Here is a 20,437-nt window from a genome sequence, read left to right on the forward strand (position 1 = left end):
CTTCTTGGTGCAGGGGACTAGTGCTTGTGTTCTGGCAGATGAGGCTGGATCTTGTCTTTCTGGTGGGCAGGTCCACGTCTGGTGGTGTGTTTTGGGGTGTCTGTGGCCTTATTATGGTTTTAGGCAGCCTCTCTGCTAATGGGTGGGGTTGTGTTCCTGTCTTGCTAGTTGTTTGGCATAGCGTGTCCAGTACTGTAGCTTGCTGGTCGTTGAGTGAAGCTGGGTGTTGGTATTGAGATGGAGATCTCTTGGAGATTTTCGCCATTTTTTATTACGTGGAGCTGGGAGGTCTCTTGTGGACCAGTGTCCTGAAGTAGGCTCTCCCACCTCAGAGGCACAGCACTGACTCCTGGCTGCAGCACCAAGAGGCTTTCATGTACATGGCTCAGAATAAAAGGGAGAAAAAGTAGAAAGAAAGAAAGAAAGAAAGAAGGAAAGAAGAAAAGAAGGAAGGAAGGAAGGAAGGAAGGAAGGGGAGCGAGAGAGAGGGAGAGAAAAAGAAAGGATAAAATAAAATAAAATAAAGTAAGATAAAATAAAATAAAGTTATTAAAATTAAAAATATAAAAGAATTATTAAGAAAAAAAGTTTATTTTTTTAAGTAAAATATACTAAAAACAAACGGAGAAACAAACAAAAACAAACGGACGGACAGAACACTAGGACAAATGGTGAAAGCAAATCTATACAGACAAAATCTCATACAGAAGCATACACATACACACTCACAGAAAGAGGAAAAGGGGAGAAAATAATATATCTTGCTCTTAAAGTCCACCTCCTCAATTTGGGATGATTCGTTTTCTATTCAGGTATTCCAGTGATGCAGGGTACATCAAGTTGATTGTGGAGATTTAATCGGCTGCTCCTGAGGCTGCTGGGAGAAATTTCCCATTCTTTGTTTGCAAAGCTCGCGTGGTTCAGCTTTGGATTTGGCCCCGCCTCTGCATGTAGGTCGCCTGAGAGCATCTGTTCTTCGCTTAGACAGGACGGGGTTAAAGGACCAGCTGCTTCGGGGGCTCTGGCTCACTCAGGCTTGGGGGGAGTGAGGGGCACGGAGTGCGGGGCGAGGCTGCGGCAGCAGAGACGGGCGTGACATTGCACCAGCCTGAGGCGCGCCGTGCATTCTCCCGGCGAGGTTGTCCCTGGATCACGGGACTCTGGCATTGGCGGGCTGCACAGGCTCCTTGAAGAGGAGTTGTGGATAGTGACCTGTGCTCGCACACATGCTTCTTGTTGGCGGCAGCAGCAGCCTTAGCGTCTCATGCCCATCTCTGGGGTCCGCACTGATAGCCACAGCTCGCGCCTGTCTCTGGAGCTCATTTAAGCAGCTCTCTTAATCCCCTCTCCTCGTGCACCAGGAAACAAAGAGAGAAGAAAAAGTCTCTTGCCTCTTCGGCAGGTCCAGACTTTTCCCTGGACTCCCTCCCGGCTAGCTGTGGTGCACTAACCCCCTGCAGGCTGTGTTCACGCCACCAACCCCAGTCCTCTCCCTGGACTGCCACTGAAGCCCGAGCCTCAGCTCCCAGCCCTGCCCGCCCCGGCGGGTGAGCAGACAAGCCTCTTGGGCTGTTGAGTGCCGTTCGGCACCGATCCTCTGTGCGGGAATCTCTATGCTTTGGCCTCTGCACCCCTGTTGTTGTGCTCTCCTCCGCAGCCCCGAACCTTTCCCCCTCCGCCACCCGCAGTCTCCGCCCGCGTAGGGACTTCCTAGTGTGTGGCAACCTTTCCTCCTTCACAGCTCCCTCCCACTGGTGCAGGTCCCGTCCCTATTCTTTTGTCTCTGTTTATTCTTTTTTCTTTTGCCCTACCCAGGTACGTGGGGAGTTTCTTGCCTTTTGGGAGGTGTGAGGTCTTCTGCCAGCGTTTAGTGGGTGTTCTGTAGGAGTTGTTCCACATGTAGTTGTATTTCTGATGTATCTATAATTGTACCGGCCCGCCGTCCCCACGACTGTCACGGCTTTGGCCGCTGGGGACCCTCCAGAGCCGGCAGCCTCAGTGAGGCCACCCTCCCCTTGGGCTCCGGGGCAGTTCCGTGACGGCGGAGAGAAGATACCCCAAGCCGGGTGTTCCAGCTCTGCAGAAATACGGGCTCCATTCTAAGATACTATTCTTTTTTATTTTGCTTTCTACTTTGCAGTCACTTGCATTGTTGGGCAGTAATTTTTAAGTCAAATGTCCTAGAGAGCAGAATCCAGTGACTGCTTTTAGCTCTATGTGAAAAATGTTTCTTCTCTTTAGTTTCCATGTTTAATTTACTATATAATTTCAGTCATCATCAGATATATTTACAGTAGGGGATAGTAATCCCCAGCATTCACACCAGAGATGTCCAGGTTGCCAATTTCCTTTGGCATTTGGGCTGATTGCTGCCACCTCTACCCTGACCCCAGTGGTGGCAGCTCCAATGGGATGCTGTGATCAGTGTTGAGTGTTCTTGTTTGCTCTCTTTCAGGAGCTGGCACACTCCATTTGGCAACAGCACATACTGTGCTTCCCTTCTTGTCACACTGCTTTTAAAACCTTACTACCTCCTGCTATGTAGTGGTATCAGGCACGGCAAAGCAACTCAGGATTATTTGGATGTTGTTCGTGTATGTTAAAATAGTGTTCACTGCCCTCTATGTGGTAAATACTCAGTGTTTGTTCAGCATACACACCTGAGTGACCCGCTCCAGATCTTTTGTTGAAAATCAAAGCATATGAAATTAAGAGTTCCTTTAAGATTGAACGTATATTCAATGCCAGCTCCTATATTCATTTTATATCCATGACATACCCTTCAAACTAATTTGGGCAACCCTACTTCACTCATTGGTACTGGGATGCTCACATATTGCTGTGGTGGAATCACTTGGAGATTTTGTTAAATATCCCAGGGTGTAAATGTTTTTATTTTATTTTATTTGAAGGTCCCAGCTGATTGCTGATGTGTGGTGGTAGTGATTGCAATAAGAAAAAATAGATTTATTCAAGAACATTGAAAGAGAAATCTTTTTTTAAAAAAAGCAGGTGAATTGCCAATATTAGAAAGCCTGGTATGCTTCCTCTTGAGGGAGATGAAGTTCCAATTTCTATAAACAGATTAACTCCAGGAGTGACAGAATAAAAGGCAAAAAAACCACTATCTATGTGAGAGCCCTATTTTACCAGTGGCAAAAGAGGACTTCGTCTTTTTAGTCTCCAGATAATGAATCAGTTGAGGAATGAATAATATAGCAGTTTCTCAAAATGTGTTTCCAGAGCTACCTGCATCAGAATCCCATAGTGAGCTAGTTGAAAAGCCAGATTCTCATGTCTCACTTCAGCTTACTCAATCTAACTTTGAGGAAGCGAAGGCCGGGAATTCTATATTTTAACACTCATGCCTACTGACTCTGATGCACACCAAAGTTTGAGAGCCACTGACCTTCAGAATCTCACACTCTTAAGATCTATTTGATTTGATTACTGCCAGTATTGTTACATGTCCTTAGTCTACCTAGCCGTGGTTGATCCTAGGAAATGTGGTCTAATTCAAGTCAAATAAAATCCTGGCTTTACACAATGGATTACTGATAGTTCTATCTATCTATAGTTCTTTTGACAGATACTTATTAGGGGCCTACTATGGCTAGGTACAGAGCTAGGCAATAGGGTTACAAAAAGGGACAAAATGTGGCCTCTACCCTCAAAAATCTTATGAGTAATTTCCTATGGATCATCTAATACAATCACATACATTACCATGAAATATAAAATGAATCAGATTTATTCTATGTCATGGTAAAATGAAAAAAAAGTGCCCAATAATTTTGCGGGTTGAGATATTAGACAAAAAATATTTTTGTAGCAATATCTGGAGATTCTTTAGAAATAATGGATGTATCCCTCATGTCTAACTATTAACGAATTTTTTCCAGCTGACAACCCTGTCATCTGCAGGTGCTGTTTACCATGTAATTTTACCATAGGAAACAGCGGTGTAATCAGTTAATAAAGTGTAAAGAATTAGATTTTTTTCCCCTTGAGCAAAATGCCTGGCTGTAGCCAACATTCCTGATGCCTTTTCCCTTGTGCAATAGGTAAGGAATATTTGAAGAGAGAAAGCTGTTTCCTTCATATTCTGCAGCTTGCCTCTGGAGGCCATGCTAATGAATGCAACACTCAAGCTAGAATTCCAGACATTTTCTGTGAGCAGCCACTGTTTTTTTAATAGTTATTTTAATTATACTACTACTACTACTACTACTAATTATTATTATTAAAATCGGCTGTGCCAGGTCTTAGTTGTGACACGTGGGATCTTTTACTTGCAGCATGTGGGTTCATAGTTGCGGCATGTGACTTCGTAGTTGTGGCATACGGACTTCTTAGTTGCTCCATGCAAACTCTTAGTTGCAGCATGTGGAATCTAGTTCCAACCAGGGATCGAACCTGGGCCCCCTGCATGGGGAGCGAAGAGTCTTATCCACTGGACCACCAGGGAAGTCCCAGCAGCCACTGATTTTTTTTTTCCTTAAATGATTTTATTATTTATTTGTTTGTTTATTTATATTTAGCATACTTATTGGAGTATAATTGCTTTCCAATGGTGTGTTAGTTTCTGCTTTATAACAAAGTGAATCAGCTATACGTATACATATATCCCCATATCTCCTCCTTCTTGCATCTCCCTCCCACCCTCCCACTCCAACCCCTCTAGGTGGTCACAAAGCACCGAGGTGATCTCCCTGTGCTATGCAGCTGCTTCCCACTAGCTATCTATTTTACATTTGGTAGTATATATAAGTCCATGGCACTCTCTCACTTCGTCCCAGCTTACCATTCCCCCTCCCCGTGTCCTCAAGTCCATTCTCTACATCTGCGTGTTTACTCCTGTCTTGCCGCTTAGTTCTTCAGAACCATTTTTTTTTTAGATTCCATATATATATGTTAGCATACGGTGTTTGTTTTTCTCTTTATGACTTATTTCACTCTGTATGACAGACTCTAGGTCCATCCACCTCACTACAAATAACTCAATTTCGTTTCTTCTTTATCCATTCATCTGTCGATGGACACTTAGGTTGCTTCCATGCCCTGGCTATTGTAAATAGAGATGCAGTGAACATTGTGGTACATGACTCTTTTTGAATTACGGTTTTCCCAGGGTATATGCCCAGTAGTGGGATTTCTGGGTCGTATGGTAGTTCTATTTTTAGTTTTTTAAGGAACCTCCATAGTAGCTGTATAAATTTACATTCCCACCAACAGTGCAAGAGGGTTCCCTTTTCTCTACACCCTCTCCAGCATTTATTGTTTGCAGATTTTTTTCATGATGGCCATTCTGACTGGTGTGAGGTGATATCTCATTGTAGTTCTGATTTGCATTTCTCTAATGATTACTGATGTTGAGCATTCTTTCATGTGTTTGTTGGCAATCTGTATATCTTCTTTGGAGAAATGTCTATTTAGGTCTTCTGCCCATTTTTGGATTGGGTTGTTTGTTATTTTGATATTGAGCTGCATGAGCTGCTTGTAAATTTTGGAGATTAGTCCTTTGTCAGTTGCTTTATTTGCAAATATTTTCTCCCATTCTGAGGGTTCTCTTGTAGTCTTGTTTATGGTTTCCTTTGCTGTGCAAAAGCTTTTAAGTTTCATTAGTTCCCATTTGTTTATTTTTGTTTTTATTTCCATTTCTCTAGGAGGTGTGTCAAAAATGATCTTGCTGTGATGTATGTCATACAGTGTGATCTGCCAATGTTTTCCTCTAAGAGTTTTATAGTGTCTAGACTTACATTTAGATCTTTAACCCATTTTGAGTTCATTTTTCTGTATGGTGTTAGGAAGTGTTCTAATTTCATTCTTTTACAAGTAGCTGTCCAGTTTCACCAGCACCACTTAGGGAAGAGGCTGTGCTTCCTCCATCATATATTCTTGCCTCCTTTATCAAAAATAAGGTGACCGTATGTGCCTGGGTTTATCTGTGGGCTTTCTATCCTGTTCCATTAATCTGTATTTCTGTTTTTGTGCCAGTACCATACTGTCTTGATTACTGTAGCTTTGTAGTATAGTCTGAAGGTAGGGAGCCTGATTCCTCCAGCTCCGTTTTTCTTTCTCAAGATTGCTTTTGCTATTCGGGGTCTTTTGTGTTTCCATACAAATTGTGAAATTTTTTGTTCTACTTTGTGAAAAATGCCATTGTTAGTTTGATAGGGATTGCATTGAATCTGTAGATTTCTTTAGGTAGTATAGTCATTTTCACTATGTTGATTCCTCCAATCCAAGAACATGGTAATCTCTCCATCTGTTCGTATCATTTTTAATTTCTTTCATCAGTGTCTTATAGTTTTCTGCATACAGGTCTTTGTCTCCTTAGGTACGTTTACTCCTGGGTATTTTATTCTTTTTGTTTCAATGGTAAATGGGACTGTTTCCTTAAATTCACTTTCAGATTTTTCATCATTAGTGTATAGGAATGCAAGAGATTTCTGTGCATTAATTTTGTATCCTGCTACTTTACCAAATTCATTGATTAGCTCTAGTAGTTTTCTGGTAGCATCTTTAGGATTCTCTATGTATAGTATCATGTCATCTGCAAACAGTGACAGCTTTACTTCTTCTTTTCCCATTTGGATTCCTTTTATTTCTTTTTCTTCTCTGATTACTGTGGCTAGAACTTTGAATACTATGTTGAATAATAGTTGTGAGAGTGCACATCCTTGTCTCGTTCCTGATCTTAGAGGAAATGCTTTCAGTTTTTCACCATTGAGAATGATGTTTGCTTTGGGTTTGTCGTTTATGGCTTTTATTATGTTGAGGTAGGTTCCCTCTGTGCCCACTATCTGGAGGGTTTTTATCATAAATGGGTGTTGAATTTTGTCAAAAGCTTTTTCTGCATCTCTTGAGATGATCATATGGTTTTTATTGTTCAGTTCATTAATATGGTTATCACATTGATTGATTTGTGTATATTGAAGAATCCTTGTATCCCTGGGATAAATCCCAGTTGATCATGGTGTATGATCCTTTTAATGTCTTGTTGGATCCTGTTTGCTAGTATTTTGTTGAGGATTTTTGCATCTATATTCATCAGTGATCTTGGACTGTAATTTCCTTTTTTTGTAGTATCTTTGCCTGGTTTTGGTATCAGGGTGATGCTGGCCTCATAGAAAGAGTTTTGGAGTGTTCCTTCCTCTGCATTTTTTGGAAGAATTTGAGAAGCATGGGTGTTAGCTCCTCTCTACATGTTTGATAGAATTCACCTGTGAAGCCATCTGGTGTTGGGCTTTTGTTGTTTGGAAGATTTTTAATCACAGTTTCAATTTCATTACTTGTGATTGGTCTGTTCATATTTTCTATTCCTTCCTGGTTCAGTCTTCGAAGGTTATACCTTTCTAAAAATTTGTCCATTTCTTCCAGATTGTCCATTTTATTGGCACAGAGTTGCTTGCAGTAGTCTCTTATGATGCTTTGTATTTCTGCGTTGTCTGTTGTAACTTCTTCTTTTTCATTTCTAATTTTATTGATTTGAGTCCCCTCGCTCTTTTTCTTGATGAGTCTGCCTAATAGTTTATCAATTTTGTTTATCTTCTCAAAGAACCAGCTTTTAGTTTTATTGATCTTTGCTCTATTGTTTTCTTTGCTCCTTTTTGATTTATTTCTGCTCTAATCTTTATGATTTCTTTCTTTCTGCTAACTTTGGGTTTTGTTTGTTCTTCTTTCTCTACTTCCTTTAGGTGTAAGGTGAGATTGTTTATTTCAGAATTTTCCTGTTTCTTGAGGTAGGCTTGTATTGTAAGTTTATTGTATAAACTTCCCTCTTAGAAGTGCTTTTGCTGCATCCCATAGGTTTTGGGTCATCGTGTTTTCATTGTCACTTGTCTCTAGGTATTTTTTGATGCCCTCTTTGATTTCTTCAGTGATCTCTTGGTTATTTAATAGCGTATTGTTTACCCTCCATGTGTTTGTGTTTTTTAAGTGTTTTTCCCTGTAATTCATTTCTAATCTCAGAACGCTGTGGTCAGAAAAGATGCTTGATATGATTTCAATTTTCTTAAATTTACTGAGGCTTGATTTGTGACCCAAGATGTGATCTATCCTTGAGAATGTTCCGTGTGCACTTGAGAAGAAAGTGTAATCTGCTGTTTTTAGATGGAATGTCCTATAAATATCAATTAAATCTATCTGGTCAATTGTGTCATTTAAAGCTTCTCTTTCCTTATTTATTTTCATTTTGGATGATCTGTCCATTGGTGTAAGTGAGGTGTTAAAGTCCCCCACTATTATTGTGTTACTGTCGATTTCCTGTTTTATAGCTGTTAGCAGTTGCCTTATATATTGAGGTGCTCCTATGTTGGGTGCATATATATTTATAATTGTTATATCTTCTTCTTGGATTGGTCCCTTGATCATTATGTAGTGTCCTTCCTTGTCTCTTGTAACATTCTTTATTTTAAAGTCTATTTTATCTGATATGAGTATAGCTACTCCAGCTTTCTTTTGATTTCCACTTGCATGGAATATCTTTTTCCATCCCCTTACTTTCAGTCTGTATGTGTCCCTAGGTCTGAAGTGGGTCTCCTGTAGACAGCATATATATGGGTCTTGTTTTTGTAACCATTCAGCAAGCCTGTGTCTTTTGGTTGGAGCAGTCAATCCATTCACGTTAAGGTAATTATCGATATGTATGTTCCTATGACCATTTTCTTAATTGTTTTGGGTTTGTGTTTGTAGATCCTTTTCTTCTCTTGTGTTTCCCACTCAGAGAAGTTCCTTTAGCATTTGTTGTAGAGCTGGTTTGGTGGTGCTGAATGCTCTTAGCTTTTGCTTGTCTGTAAAGCTTTTGATTCCTCCATTGAATCTGAATGAGATCCTTGTCGGGTAAAGTAATCTTGGTTGTAGGTTCTTCCCTTTCATCACTTTAAGTATATCATGCCACTCCCTTCTGGCTTGTAGAGTTTCTGCTGAGAAATCAGCTGTTAACCTTATGGGAGTTCCCTTGTATGTTATTTGTCGTTTTTCACTTGCTGTTTTCAATAATTTTTCTTTGTCTTTAATTTTTGCCTATTTGATTACTTATGTGTCTCAGCGTGTTTCTCCTTAGGTTTCTCCTGTATGGGACTTGCTGCGCTTCCTGGACTTGGGTGGCTATTTCCTTTCCCATGTTAGGGAAGTTTTTGACTATGATCTCTTCAAATATTTTCTCTAGTCCTTTCTCTCTTTTCTCCTTCTGGGACCCCTATAATGCATATGTTGTTGCATTTAATGTTGTCCCAGAAGTCTCTTAGTCTGTCTTCATTTCTTTTCATTCTTTTTTCTTTATTCTCTTCTGCAGCAGTGAATTCCACCATTCTGTCTTTCAGGTCATTTATCTGTTCTTCTGCCTCAGTTATTCTGCTATTAATTCCTTCTATTTTAGTTTTCGTTTCAGTTATTGTATTGTTCATCTCTGTTTGTTTGTTCTTTAATTCTTCTAGGTCTTTGTTAAACATTTTTTGCATCTTCTCGATCTTTGCCTCCATTGTTTTTCCCAGGTCCTGGATCATCTTCACTATCATTATTCTGAATTCTTTTTCTAGAAGGTTGCCTATCTCCACTTCATTTAGTTGTTTTTCTGGGGTTTTATCTTGTTCCTTCATCTGGTACATAGCCCTCTACCTTTTCATCTTCTCTGTCTTTCTGTGAATGTGGTTTTTGTTACACAGGCTGCCGGATTGTAGTTCTTCTTGCTTCTGCTGTCTGCCCTCTGGTGGATGAGGCTGTCTAAGAGGCTTGTGTAAGTTTCCTGATGTGAGGGACTGGTGGTGGGTAGAACTGACTATTGCTCTGGTGGGTAGAGCTCAGTAAAACTTTAATCCGCTTGACTGTTGATGGGTGGGGCTGGGTTCCCTCCCTGTTGGTTGTTTGGCCTGAGCCGACGGGACACTGCAGCCTACCTGGGCTCTTTGTTGAGGCTAATGACAGCCTCTGGGAGGGCTCACGCCAAGGAGTACTTTACAGAACTTCTGCTGCCAGTTTCATTTTCTCGACAGTGAGCCACAGCCAGCCCCCACCTCTGCAGGAGACTCTTCAACACTAGCAGGTAGGTCTGGTTCAGTCTCCTGTGGCGTTACTGCTCCTTCCCCTGTGTCCCGACACACACACTACTTTGTGTGTGCCCTCCAAGAATGGAGTCTCTGTTTCCCTCAGTCCTTCCAAAGTTCTGCAATCAATTCCCACTAGGCTTCAAAGTCTGATTCTCTACGAATTCCTCCTCCCGTTGCCGGACCCCCAGGTTGGGAAACCTGACGTGGGGCTCAGAACCTTCACTCCAGTGGGTGGACTTCTGTGGTATGTGTTCTCCAGTCTGTGAGTCACCCAACCAGCAGTTATGGGAATTGATTTTACTGTGATTGCACCCCTCCTACCGTCTTATTGTGGCTTCTCCTTTGTCTTTGGATGTGGGGTATCTTATTTGGTGAGTTCCAGTGTCTTCCTGTCGATGACTGTCCAGCAGCTAGTTGTGATTCTGGTGTTATTGCAAGAGGGAGTGTGAGCACATCCTTCTACTCCGCCATCTTGGTTTCTCTCTGTGTTTGTGTTTTTTACAGATTTTTTCCTGTAATTGATTTCTAGTCTCATAGCGTTTTGGTCGGAAAAGATACTTGATACGATTTCAATTTTCTTAAATTTACCAAGGCTTTATTTGTGACCCAAGATATGATCTATCCTGGAGAATGTTCCATGAGCAGTTGAGAAGAATGTGTATTCTGTTGGTTTTGAATGGAATGTCCTATAAATATCAATTAAGTCCATCTTGTTTAATGTATCATTTAAAGCTTGTGTTTCCTTATTTATTTTCATTTTGGATGATCTGTCCATTGGTGAAAGTGCGCTGTTAAAGTCCCCTACTATGATTCTGTTACTGTCAGTTTCCCCTTTTATGGCTGTTAGCATTTGCCTTATGTATTGAGGTGCTCCTATGTTGAGTGCATAAATATTTACAATTTTTATGTCTTCTTCTTGGATTGATCTGTTGATCATCATGTAATGTCCTTCTTTGTCTCTCGTAATTGTCTTTATTTTAAAATCTATTTTGTCTGATATGAGAATTGCTACTCCAGCTTTCTTTTGATTTCCATTTGCATGGAATATCTTTTTCCATCCCCTCAGTTTGAGTCTGTATGTGTCCGTAAGTCTGAAGTGGGTCTCTTGTAGACAGCATGTATATGGGCCTTGTTTTTGTATGCATTCAGCCAGTCTGTGTCTTTTGGTTGGCGTATTTAATCCATTTACATTTAAGGTAATTATGGATATATATGTTCTTATTACTGTTTTCTTAATTGTTTTGGGTTTGTTATTGTAGGTCTTTTCCTTCTCTTCTTAAAAAAATTTATTTATTTATTTATTTTTTTTTTTGGCTGCATTGGGTCTTTGTTGCTGCATGCCGGCTTTCTCTATTGGCGGTGAATGGGGGCTACTCTTGATTCAGTGCACAGGCTCCTCATTGTGGTGCCTTCTCTTGCTGTGGAGTATGGTCCCTAGGCCCTCGAGCTTCTGTAGTTGTGGCTCACAGGCTCTGTAGCGCAGGCTCAATAGTTGTGGTGCATGGGCTTATTTGCTCCACGCCATGTGGGATCTCCCTGGACCAGGGCTCAGACCCATGTCCCCTGCACTGGCAGGTGGACTCATAACCACTGCACCACCAGGGAAGTCCTCCTTTTCCTTCTCTTGTGTTTCCTGTCCAGAGAAGTTCCTTTAGCATTTGTTGTAAAGCTGGTTTGGTGGTGCTGAACTCTCTTAGCTTTTACTTGTCTGTAAAGTTTTTAATTTCTCTGTTGATTCTGCATGAGTTCCTTGCTGAGTAGAGTAATCTTGGTTGCAGGTTTTCCCTTTCATCGCTTTAAATATTTCCTGCCACTCCCTTCTGGCTTGCAGAATTTTTGCTGAAAGATCAGCTGTTAGCCTTATGGGGATTCCCTGTATGTTATTTGTTGTTTTTCCGTTGCTGCTTTTAATATTTTTTGTTTGTATTTAATTTTTCATAGTTTGTTTAATATGTGTCTTGGCATGTTTCTCCTTGGATTTATCCTGTATGGGACTCTCTGTGCTTCCTGGACTTGATTAACTATTTCCTTTCCCATATTAGGGAAATTTTCAACTATAATCTCTTCAAATATTTTTTCAGTCCCTTTATTTTTCTCTTCTTCTTCTGGGACCCCTATAATTCGAGTGTTGGTGCATTTAATGTTGTCCCAGAGGTCTCTAAGAGTGTCCTCAATTCTTTTCATTCTTTTTTCTTTATTCTGCTCTGCAGTAGTTATTTCCACTATTTTATCTTCCAGGTCACTTATCCGTCTTCTGCGTCAGTTATTCTGCTATTGATTTCTTCTAGAGAAATTTTAATTTCATTTATTGTGTTGTTCATCATTGTTTGTTTGCTCTTTAGTTCTTCTACGTCCTTGTTAAACTTCCCTTGTATTTTCTCCAGTCTATTTCCAAGAGTTCGTATCATCTTACTATCCTTACTCTGAATTCTTTTTCAGGTAGACTGCCTCTTTCCTCTTCATTTGTTTGGTCTGATGGGTTTTTACATTGCTCTTTCATCTGCTGTGTGTTTCTCTGTCTTCTCACTTTGCTTAACTTACTGTGTTTGTGGTCTCCTTTTCACAGGCTTCAGGTTCATAGTTTCCTGTTGTTTTTGGTGTCTGCTTCCAGTGTGTATGGTTGGTTCAGTGGGTTGTGTAGGCTTCCTGGTGGAGGGGACTGGTGCCTGTGTTCTGGTGGATAAAGCTAGATCTTTTCTTTCTGATGGGCAGGACCGCGTCTTGTGGTGTGTTGTGGGGTGCCTGTGACCTTATTATGATTTTAGGCAGCCTGTCTGCTGATAGGTGGGGTTGTGTTCCTGTTTTGCTAGTTGTTTGGCATAGGGTGTCCAGCACTATAGGTCGTTGGGTGGAGCTGAGTCTTAGCATTGACCATCTCCATCTCTTGGAGAACTTTCGCTTTTTGATATTACGTGGAGCCGGGAGGTCTCTGATGAACCAATGTCCTGAACTCAGCTCTTCCACCTCAGAGGCACAGGCCTGACACCGGCCGGAGCACCAACAGCCTGTCATCCACACGGCTCAGAAGAAAAGGGATAAAAAAAGAAGGAAAGAAAGAAAAAAATAAAATAAGGTAAAGTTATTAAAAAATAAATTATTAAAAATAAATAATAATTTTAAGTAATTTTTTTAAAAGGAGAAAAAAATGGTCAGACGGAACCCTAGGACAAATGGTAAAAGCAAAGCTCTACAGACAAAATCACACAAAGAAGCATACACATACAAACTCACAAAAAGAGAAAAAGGAAAAAAATATGTATATCTTGTGGGAAGTCTGAACTCTTCTGCCAGCGTTCAGTAGGTGTTTTGTAGGAGTTGTTCCACATGTGGATGTATTTCTGATGTATCTGTGGGAAGGAAGGTGATCTCCACGTCTTACTCCTCCACCATCTTGAAGGTCTCCCCCAGTCACTGATTTTTGTCTTTACCGTTATACTACACAAAGGTTAGTTTTCCCTCCTATCTCTAATTGAGACAAATAAGATCATTGTGAGTAGGGATCCTCTTTCAGTTTAAGCAGTGTTTTGTGTTTTTTCAATGAGAAAATAGAAACTATGTTCTGTTCAAAGCATTTTCATATACAGGCAGTCCCCTTCTAATGTACACTTGACTTATGAATGTCCCATACTCATCAACAGCCTCTCTGAAAGGACTTTAAGCTACTCCTACTACCCATGGAAGCTGGAGTTGTTTCTTCCATCTGCAGGAGTTGGTTTCTCCCTCAGCTCTCCTCTTCTGGGAGCCTGAGTTCTCACAAGCTCCCATCAGACCTTTTGGAACAATTAACATGTGAGCACATTCTCCTACTGCTGCTGCCAGGACACAAGAAGGTGCTGGTGACCGTGCGAAGAATCCCCATAGGAGCTGAGCCCATGAAGGAACACAAAGAGTATAAAGAAAATTCTGGAATTCTGGTTGGTGATGGTGGAGAGGTTCTCCATTTGTGCTTCAAAATTCCTTTCCGCTAGAAATAGCATTATACTATAATAACATACCTATGTAAAACTGAGTTTTATGACTGACTCACTTGACCACAGCCAAGAATAAGCAGTAAACAAATGGCCTCTCAGCCGCCAGAGTATATGCACCTTACTTATTGGAAAAGCCATTCAAAAACCCACTGATTGCCTATTTATTCCGTTTGTACATGATTCTAATTAGTTTTAATGAGATGTGAGATGTCAAGCCTATAGGAGGTTATAAGCAGCAAATTTGAAGAGACTGGAAAAATGTTATAAGTAGATGAAGTGAAATATGATAGTTGACAGCAAGGTAAGAGACCGAAAAAGCATTAAAAAGAAGTTTAAGAACTCAAAAGCCAACCACAATGAAAAACTCCTTCACATCCACAAGCATGGCTAAAATGAAAAATCGACAACACCAAACATAGTGAAAATGCAGAGCAGTGGATTGCTCACACATTACCAGTGGGAGTAGGAAAAGGTACAGTCACTGGAAAATAGTTTGACAGTTCCCTTACAGTAAATAGTTACCATATAGCCCAGAGGTTCCACTCCTAGGTGTTTACCCAAGAAAAATGAAGACATATATCCCCTCAAAGCCCCATACTCATATCAGCTTTATTCATAATAGCCCCAAACTGGAAATAACCCAAATGTCCCTCAAAAGGCAAATGCATTAAAAAGTTATAGTATATCCGTACAATTAAATACTACTCAGGAAGAAAAAGGAATGAACTACTGATACTCACAACAACGTGGATGAGTCTCACAGACATTGTGCTGAGGGAAAGAAGCAACACAAAAATCATATAAACATATTGTATGATCCCATTTATGTGAGGTTCTAGAATGGGGAAAACTAAGCTATGGTGATAGAATCAGAACAGTGGCTGCCTGAGGTTGGAGTAGCACTGAAGAATGACTGGAAGGGACACAAGGGAAAATTCTGGGGTGATGGAATTGTTCCATATCTTGATTTGGGTGGTGGTTACAAAGGTGTGTATTTTTCAAACTGTATGCTTAAAATGTGTGCACTTTATTGTATGTAAATTTTAGCTAAAATTTTCATAAAGTACATAATTTACAAAGGGAGAAAATCCTTCAGAGAAGCCCCCTGCTACAGGGTTAAATCTTAACTCCTTAACATGATCTGGCCTTTGTTTAATGTCTCTTGGCTCATTCCTTACCATTCCTCTCCAACTCCTACCACTTACTTTATGCTACTTGTATTTCCAAAAACTGCTTCTCTGTCTATTTCCTCTGAACCTTGAAGCACAATGCTCCCTTTGCCTGGAATTCCTTTTCATTTTCTCATTCATCACTAAATCCTCAATATCCTTCAGGACTCACAGAGGTAGCACCTCCTCCAAAAAGCCTTTTCCACTCCCAGTCTGTATTAGGTACTTTCCCTCTTCCTCCCAGAGAACTTTATGCTTCTCTCTAACAAAGCATGTATTGCTCTGTAATGTTAAGTGTAACTTTAAAAAACCCTGAAAGCCATAGTGGACTGGTGCCATTTAATGTACAGGCAAATAGTCTTCTACATATTCAGTAAACCCTGAGTGAAATCATATATTGTAGACTTAATTTCTATCCAAAATAGCTGAAGTGAGTTTAAGCACTCAAATTTATCATGAAAACTCTTCTATCCAGAATTACTTGTTCTTCTATAGTTGCAAATGATTGAGATTTTAGTGTAAATAGCAGTTTGGTATTATATTATTACTAGTATGGTAGCTTATTTATATTGTGGGTTAAGTAACTTTCTATGGGCTTTATCTGGAAACCTAGCCAGACTTTATTACGTTGATTCTACGGGAAAGTGCATTTTACATTCCAGTCAAGTGACAAAAACACTGCTCAGTTGAACCATGTGAAATTGCTGATATTCAACCATTTTTGACATACTAAAATGGCAGTTTCATGTGATTCAACCTAAATATTTTTAAATACAACCCTATGGCAAGTTGGAGATTGTTAATTATGTATTTAATACATGAATATATTCTATAAGATGCTAATTTTGTATATTAAGGCTATTGGGTATAATTGTTTTACATAAACAGTAAATTACAGGATTTTTAAGAAAGTTTGTGTAGAATGTTAAGGCTTACTTGAGTTCTACCCATCTTTTTTCCAGTTAATCACAGATGCAACAGACATGAGGATATTCTGGAATTGTTTATTTTTTGAACCAACAATAGGGTGAAAATGCAGATTCATTTCTTCTTTTTAACCTCCAAACTATCTAACCAGTCTATTTTTAATATTAATTTTAATTACAATAATAGCTAACATTTATTGAGTGCATATTACATGCTGGGTACTGTGCAAACCCAGCTACTTTATGAGCAAAGTACTATTATTGTCCCTATTTACAGATGAGGAAATTAAAGCTTAAGGACCTTGCCCAAGGTTACACAGCTATAAGTGGCAGAGTCGGGTTTGGAATCACTTTCAGTCCTACTACTCTGTCCACTGTTTACCTCAGGCACATTTTTTTTAACCACAAGTAAGCACTCATGCTGAAAAATTATGATTCAATTCAGCAAGTATATATTTAAGCTGTGATTACCACTAGTGATACCAGGCCCATTCACATATGAAATATGTTGTATTATTATGAGAGACCATCATTTGACAGTAGAGGACTAAGTACCAAAATGCTGTAAGCGTTCTGTTGGGATCTAGGAAAGGGAGAGAATAATTGTGTGCTTTATTATTATTAACTCCCAGAAGAGCGTTGGCATAAATGGTACCATCCAATCATAATTGGATACACAGCATTCTGGGAACAAGCCAAAAGTTCAGCATAAATAGAAATGTGGAAAAATCATGGATGTATAATAATGAAGTTCAAGAGGGAGTAGCAAGCCCAAGTCTAATTCTGGGCAGACATCAGTAGTATATAAGGGAACTTAAAAATCTATGACTGGGCTCTCTGAACCCCAGAACTATGCTGACAAGTAGGACTGAATGATTACTCATTAGGTATTTGGGGCAGATGAGAGGGGGGCAGAAGAGATTAACCAAAATTTCGTGCCTACATTTTTGGGATAATAATGTTATCAAAAATAAAAGAATTTGTGCAGTGGAGGGGAGGATGGGCTCAGGATTTAGACACTCTGAATTTTTTTTATTGGAAGTATAGTTGATTTACAATGTTGTGTTAGTTTCAGGTGTACAGCACAGTGATTCAGATGGAAAAATATATATATACATATTCGTTTTCAAACTCTTTTCCCTTATAGGTTATTAAAAGATATTTGTAGTTCTCTGTGCTATACAGTAGGTCCGTGTTGTTTACCTATTCTATACACAGTAGTGAGTATATGTTAATCCCAAACTCCTAATTTATCCCTCCCCCTCTTTCCCCTTTGGTAACCATAAATTTGTTTTCTATGTCTGTGGGTCTATTTCTGGTTTGTAAATAAGTTCATTTGTATCTGTTTTTTTATATTCCACATATAAGCAATATTATATGATATTTATCTTTGTCTAGCTTACTTCACTTAGTATGATAATCTCTATGTCCATCCATGTTTCTGCAAATGGCAACGTTTCATTTTTTATGATTAATATTCCATTGTATATTCCATTCCATATATATAGTATATGTATATATATATACACACTACATCTTTATCCATTCATCTTAAACACTCTGAATTTAAGGTGAAGGCAGACTGTCTACAGAAAGCCAGTTTTTTATGTTGGCTATAGTTGACTGGGGTCAACCTTTGACTTATCTACTTGTTATTTTTCAGGTGGCCCTTCTGAATTTCTTCATCCCTGAAGAAAAGTCATACTCTGAAGAGGAGAGTAGGCGTGTTCGCCGCAATAAAAGAAGTAAAAGCAGTGAAGGAGCAGATGGTAAGTCTATTTGGGTGATCCTTTATCACATATCAGTTGATGAGAGTACCATTCTGAGAACTACCTTTTCAAGTGTACTTCACCATCTCCTATATTTTCCACAGACGCAAGGTCACAGAAGGTTTTTCTAGCTTAACCTACCTAACCTACTCTTTTGACATAGAATTGACTGTACAAGGATCCTGTCTCCTCCAACCCCAGTACCTTTAGTCCTTTCACAGTATGTCTGATAGCCATGGTAGCATTTGTACCTCTCAAGATCACCCTCCATAAGGACTTCATCTCTCCTGGGGACATCCTATATCAACTAAGGCCACCAAGAGAATTCAGTTCTATTCTTGGAATGACAGAGTACTGTGCCATGGTGGCACTTACATGGTATGTTAAATCCAGTGATAATTATGTCACTGTTGGTGTCAGCTACCATGCCTCTAGAACTCATCTGTAAGTTCCTTGAGGGCAGGGATTCATTTCTCTTTGTAAAGCTCCAGAATCTAGCCTAGTATCTAGCAAATTGTTGGTGTTTGTAATGTAAGTTGGTAATGTTGATTGCCCCTTCAGCTGGGTTATGATGTGCCATGAAAACCATCCCTATTGAAGGTGAAACAGATTTGAGTTAACTAACAATGCATTTTGTGGGGCATAACAAAATGTTGAGCTAGCTCCTGGGCAGGGTCTTTGAATCGCTCTATTTTAACATCATTCTGTCAGTTGACAGAATGCTACCTCTTTAGAGTAGGAGTTTGTAGAATGCATAGCTATGGGCTGTTGTAAAGCCATCTGGATTCAAAGACAGCACGTGGCTGGCTAAATCTGCCAAAGATATATGTTCTGGAGGGTTACAAAGCAATATGACTTTATGAAGGTGAAAATCAGATTTTTTTAAAGCTAACATTTGTCAGTGTAAGTAAGGGCCAGCGATGGAAGCAGTTCCAGACCGCATGAGCAATTGAAGCAATGGGGCCAGGACTTTGTCATTTGGAACAAAAAGAGGTAAAACTGGATGAAGTCTGAAAAAGAGCTCAGAAGAAGGACCTGTAATAAAAGAGAGTCAGAAATAAGTAGGCTGTTTTTAGTCAATGGAGGTGGCAGCTTTGAGCCCTTCAATTGAGAAATGGACCAGCGGGGCCATTCTCTAGAGCAGATACTTTGCATACAATTCATGACCAAGTTCAAGCCTAGGAAATGTGGTCCATGAAGTTATAGGCACCCATTATTCATATACTGCTTGCTGCCAGTTTCCTGGAAGTCTTCAGAAAGCTATGTAGAAACTGAGAACTGAGAATCAAGGTCCCTTTCCTCTCCTTATCATCTTACTCTTTGCTGCATGTGGGTCTTTCCACCTTTGACTCTTCCCCAGTACCACAAAATCTTTCATATTCCCTGATTGCTAAGGAAGAGAAAAGAGAGGTGGTAAGAGCAATATCACCTTCTGTAGTGGGCATGGTCTTCCCTTCCTCTCCACAGGGGAGGTCCAATAGCTTCTAAAGTTTACGTCTTCATCTGGCCTTCCAAGTTTTCTCGTAAAGAAGGCAGCTTCCTTCACTCTCCCAAACCACTTTATTTGGATCTGGCTACTAGCATCTCTGCTATTGATTTTCCTTACAGTGTTTATTCTGTTTTGATACAAAATAGTTTTTCCCTCTGTTGAAGGCCAAAGCATATCATTAATTTTTAGTACTTCTTATCTAATTTCCTCCTGGTCTGATACTCTTGTCAGTCACTAGACACTAGTCACTGTGTGCCAGTGCCTAACTTCTCATACAATCCCAGATATTTTCTTTAAACAGTATAGCAGGGAGGAATCCAAGAGCCCCTTAGAGTTAGGAGAATAGAATGCTTGGGGGTTCTGGGATTTGATTAGATTTCCAACCTTTCACCTGGGAGGCTATAGCACCACTTCTTTAGATGTGGTGGGTGCTCCAGCGATTTAGAGGGTGACAAGCCAATCCAAATCTCCTTTACTTTTGAACCATTCCTCTTACTCTGCTGAGTGTATGGTATATTTATTCAAAACATTCTTCAAATATTTACTGAGAAAATACAGCAGTTTCTATAATACTAGAATGAAAATGCCATAAGGATAATCGTGTTTATTTACTTTTACATCCTCATTGCCCAGGAAAGGACCCGGCGCATAGTAGACCCTCAATAAATATTTCTTGTTGCCCTCAAAAAGCTTAACTTCCAGTGTAAAGAGACAGATAATAAACAAAATTGGTGGTGGTAAGTGTTGTGGAGAAAAATATACCAGGGCAAGAGGGAGAGAACGTGATGAAGTGTGCTGTAAGGTGATCAGGGAAGGTCCCTCTAATAAGGGAACATCTGAGAAAAGACCTGAATGAAATGAAGGTGTGAGCCATGTGAATATCTGGACCAGGTGCAGGGAAATAAGGAGAGAAGAAGCAGTAAATACAAATGCTCTGAAGTAGAAGAATGCTTGATATGTTCCAGAAAGATCAGTGTGGCTGGGAGCAGAGTGAGCAAGAAGGAGAAGGAAGCAGATGAGATCAGAGGGGGGAAAATCAAACTTAGAGCCTTGTTGTAGGCCAA

The 20,437-nt window shown here is 39.9% G+C and overlaps 1 protein-coding gene across 9 annotated transcripts in view; it reads left to right on the top strand.

Annotated features, from left to right (window-relative positions):
* Positions 1–20,437, top strand: part of EDA (ectodysplasin A) — a gene marked incomplete at both ends in the record, with an annotated part of 370,306 nt that overhangs the window by 252,111 nt on the left and 97,758 nt on the right. For all 9 annotated transcript variants that reach the window (XM_082681536.1, XM_082681537.1, XM_082681539.1 and 6 more), the window contains one exon: positions 17,779–17,884. In XM_082681536.1, the coding sequence (XP_082537662.1) occupies positions 17,779–17,884 (106 nt within the window). The remainder of the gene's footprint in view (positions 1–17,778; positions 17,885–20,437) is intronic.

This window comes from Grampus griseus (assembly GCF_964374135.1).
Source record: "Grampus griseus genome assembly, chromosome: X".
In the NCBI taxonomy this organism is placed as follows: Eukaryota; Metazoa; Chordata; class Mammalia; order Artiodactyla; family Delphinidae; genus Grampus; species Grampus griseus.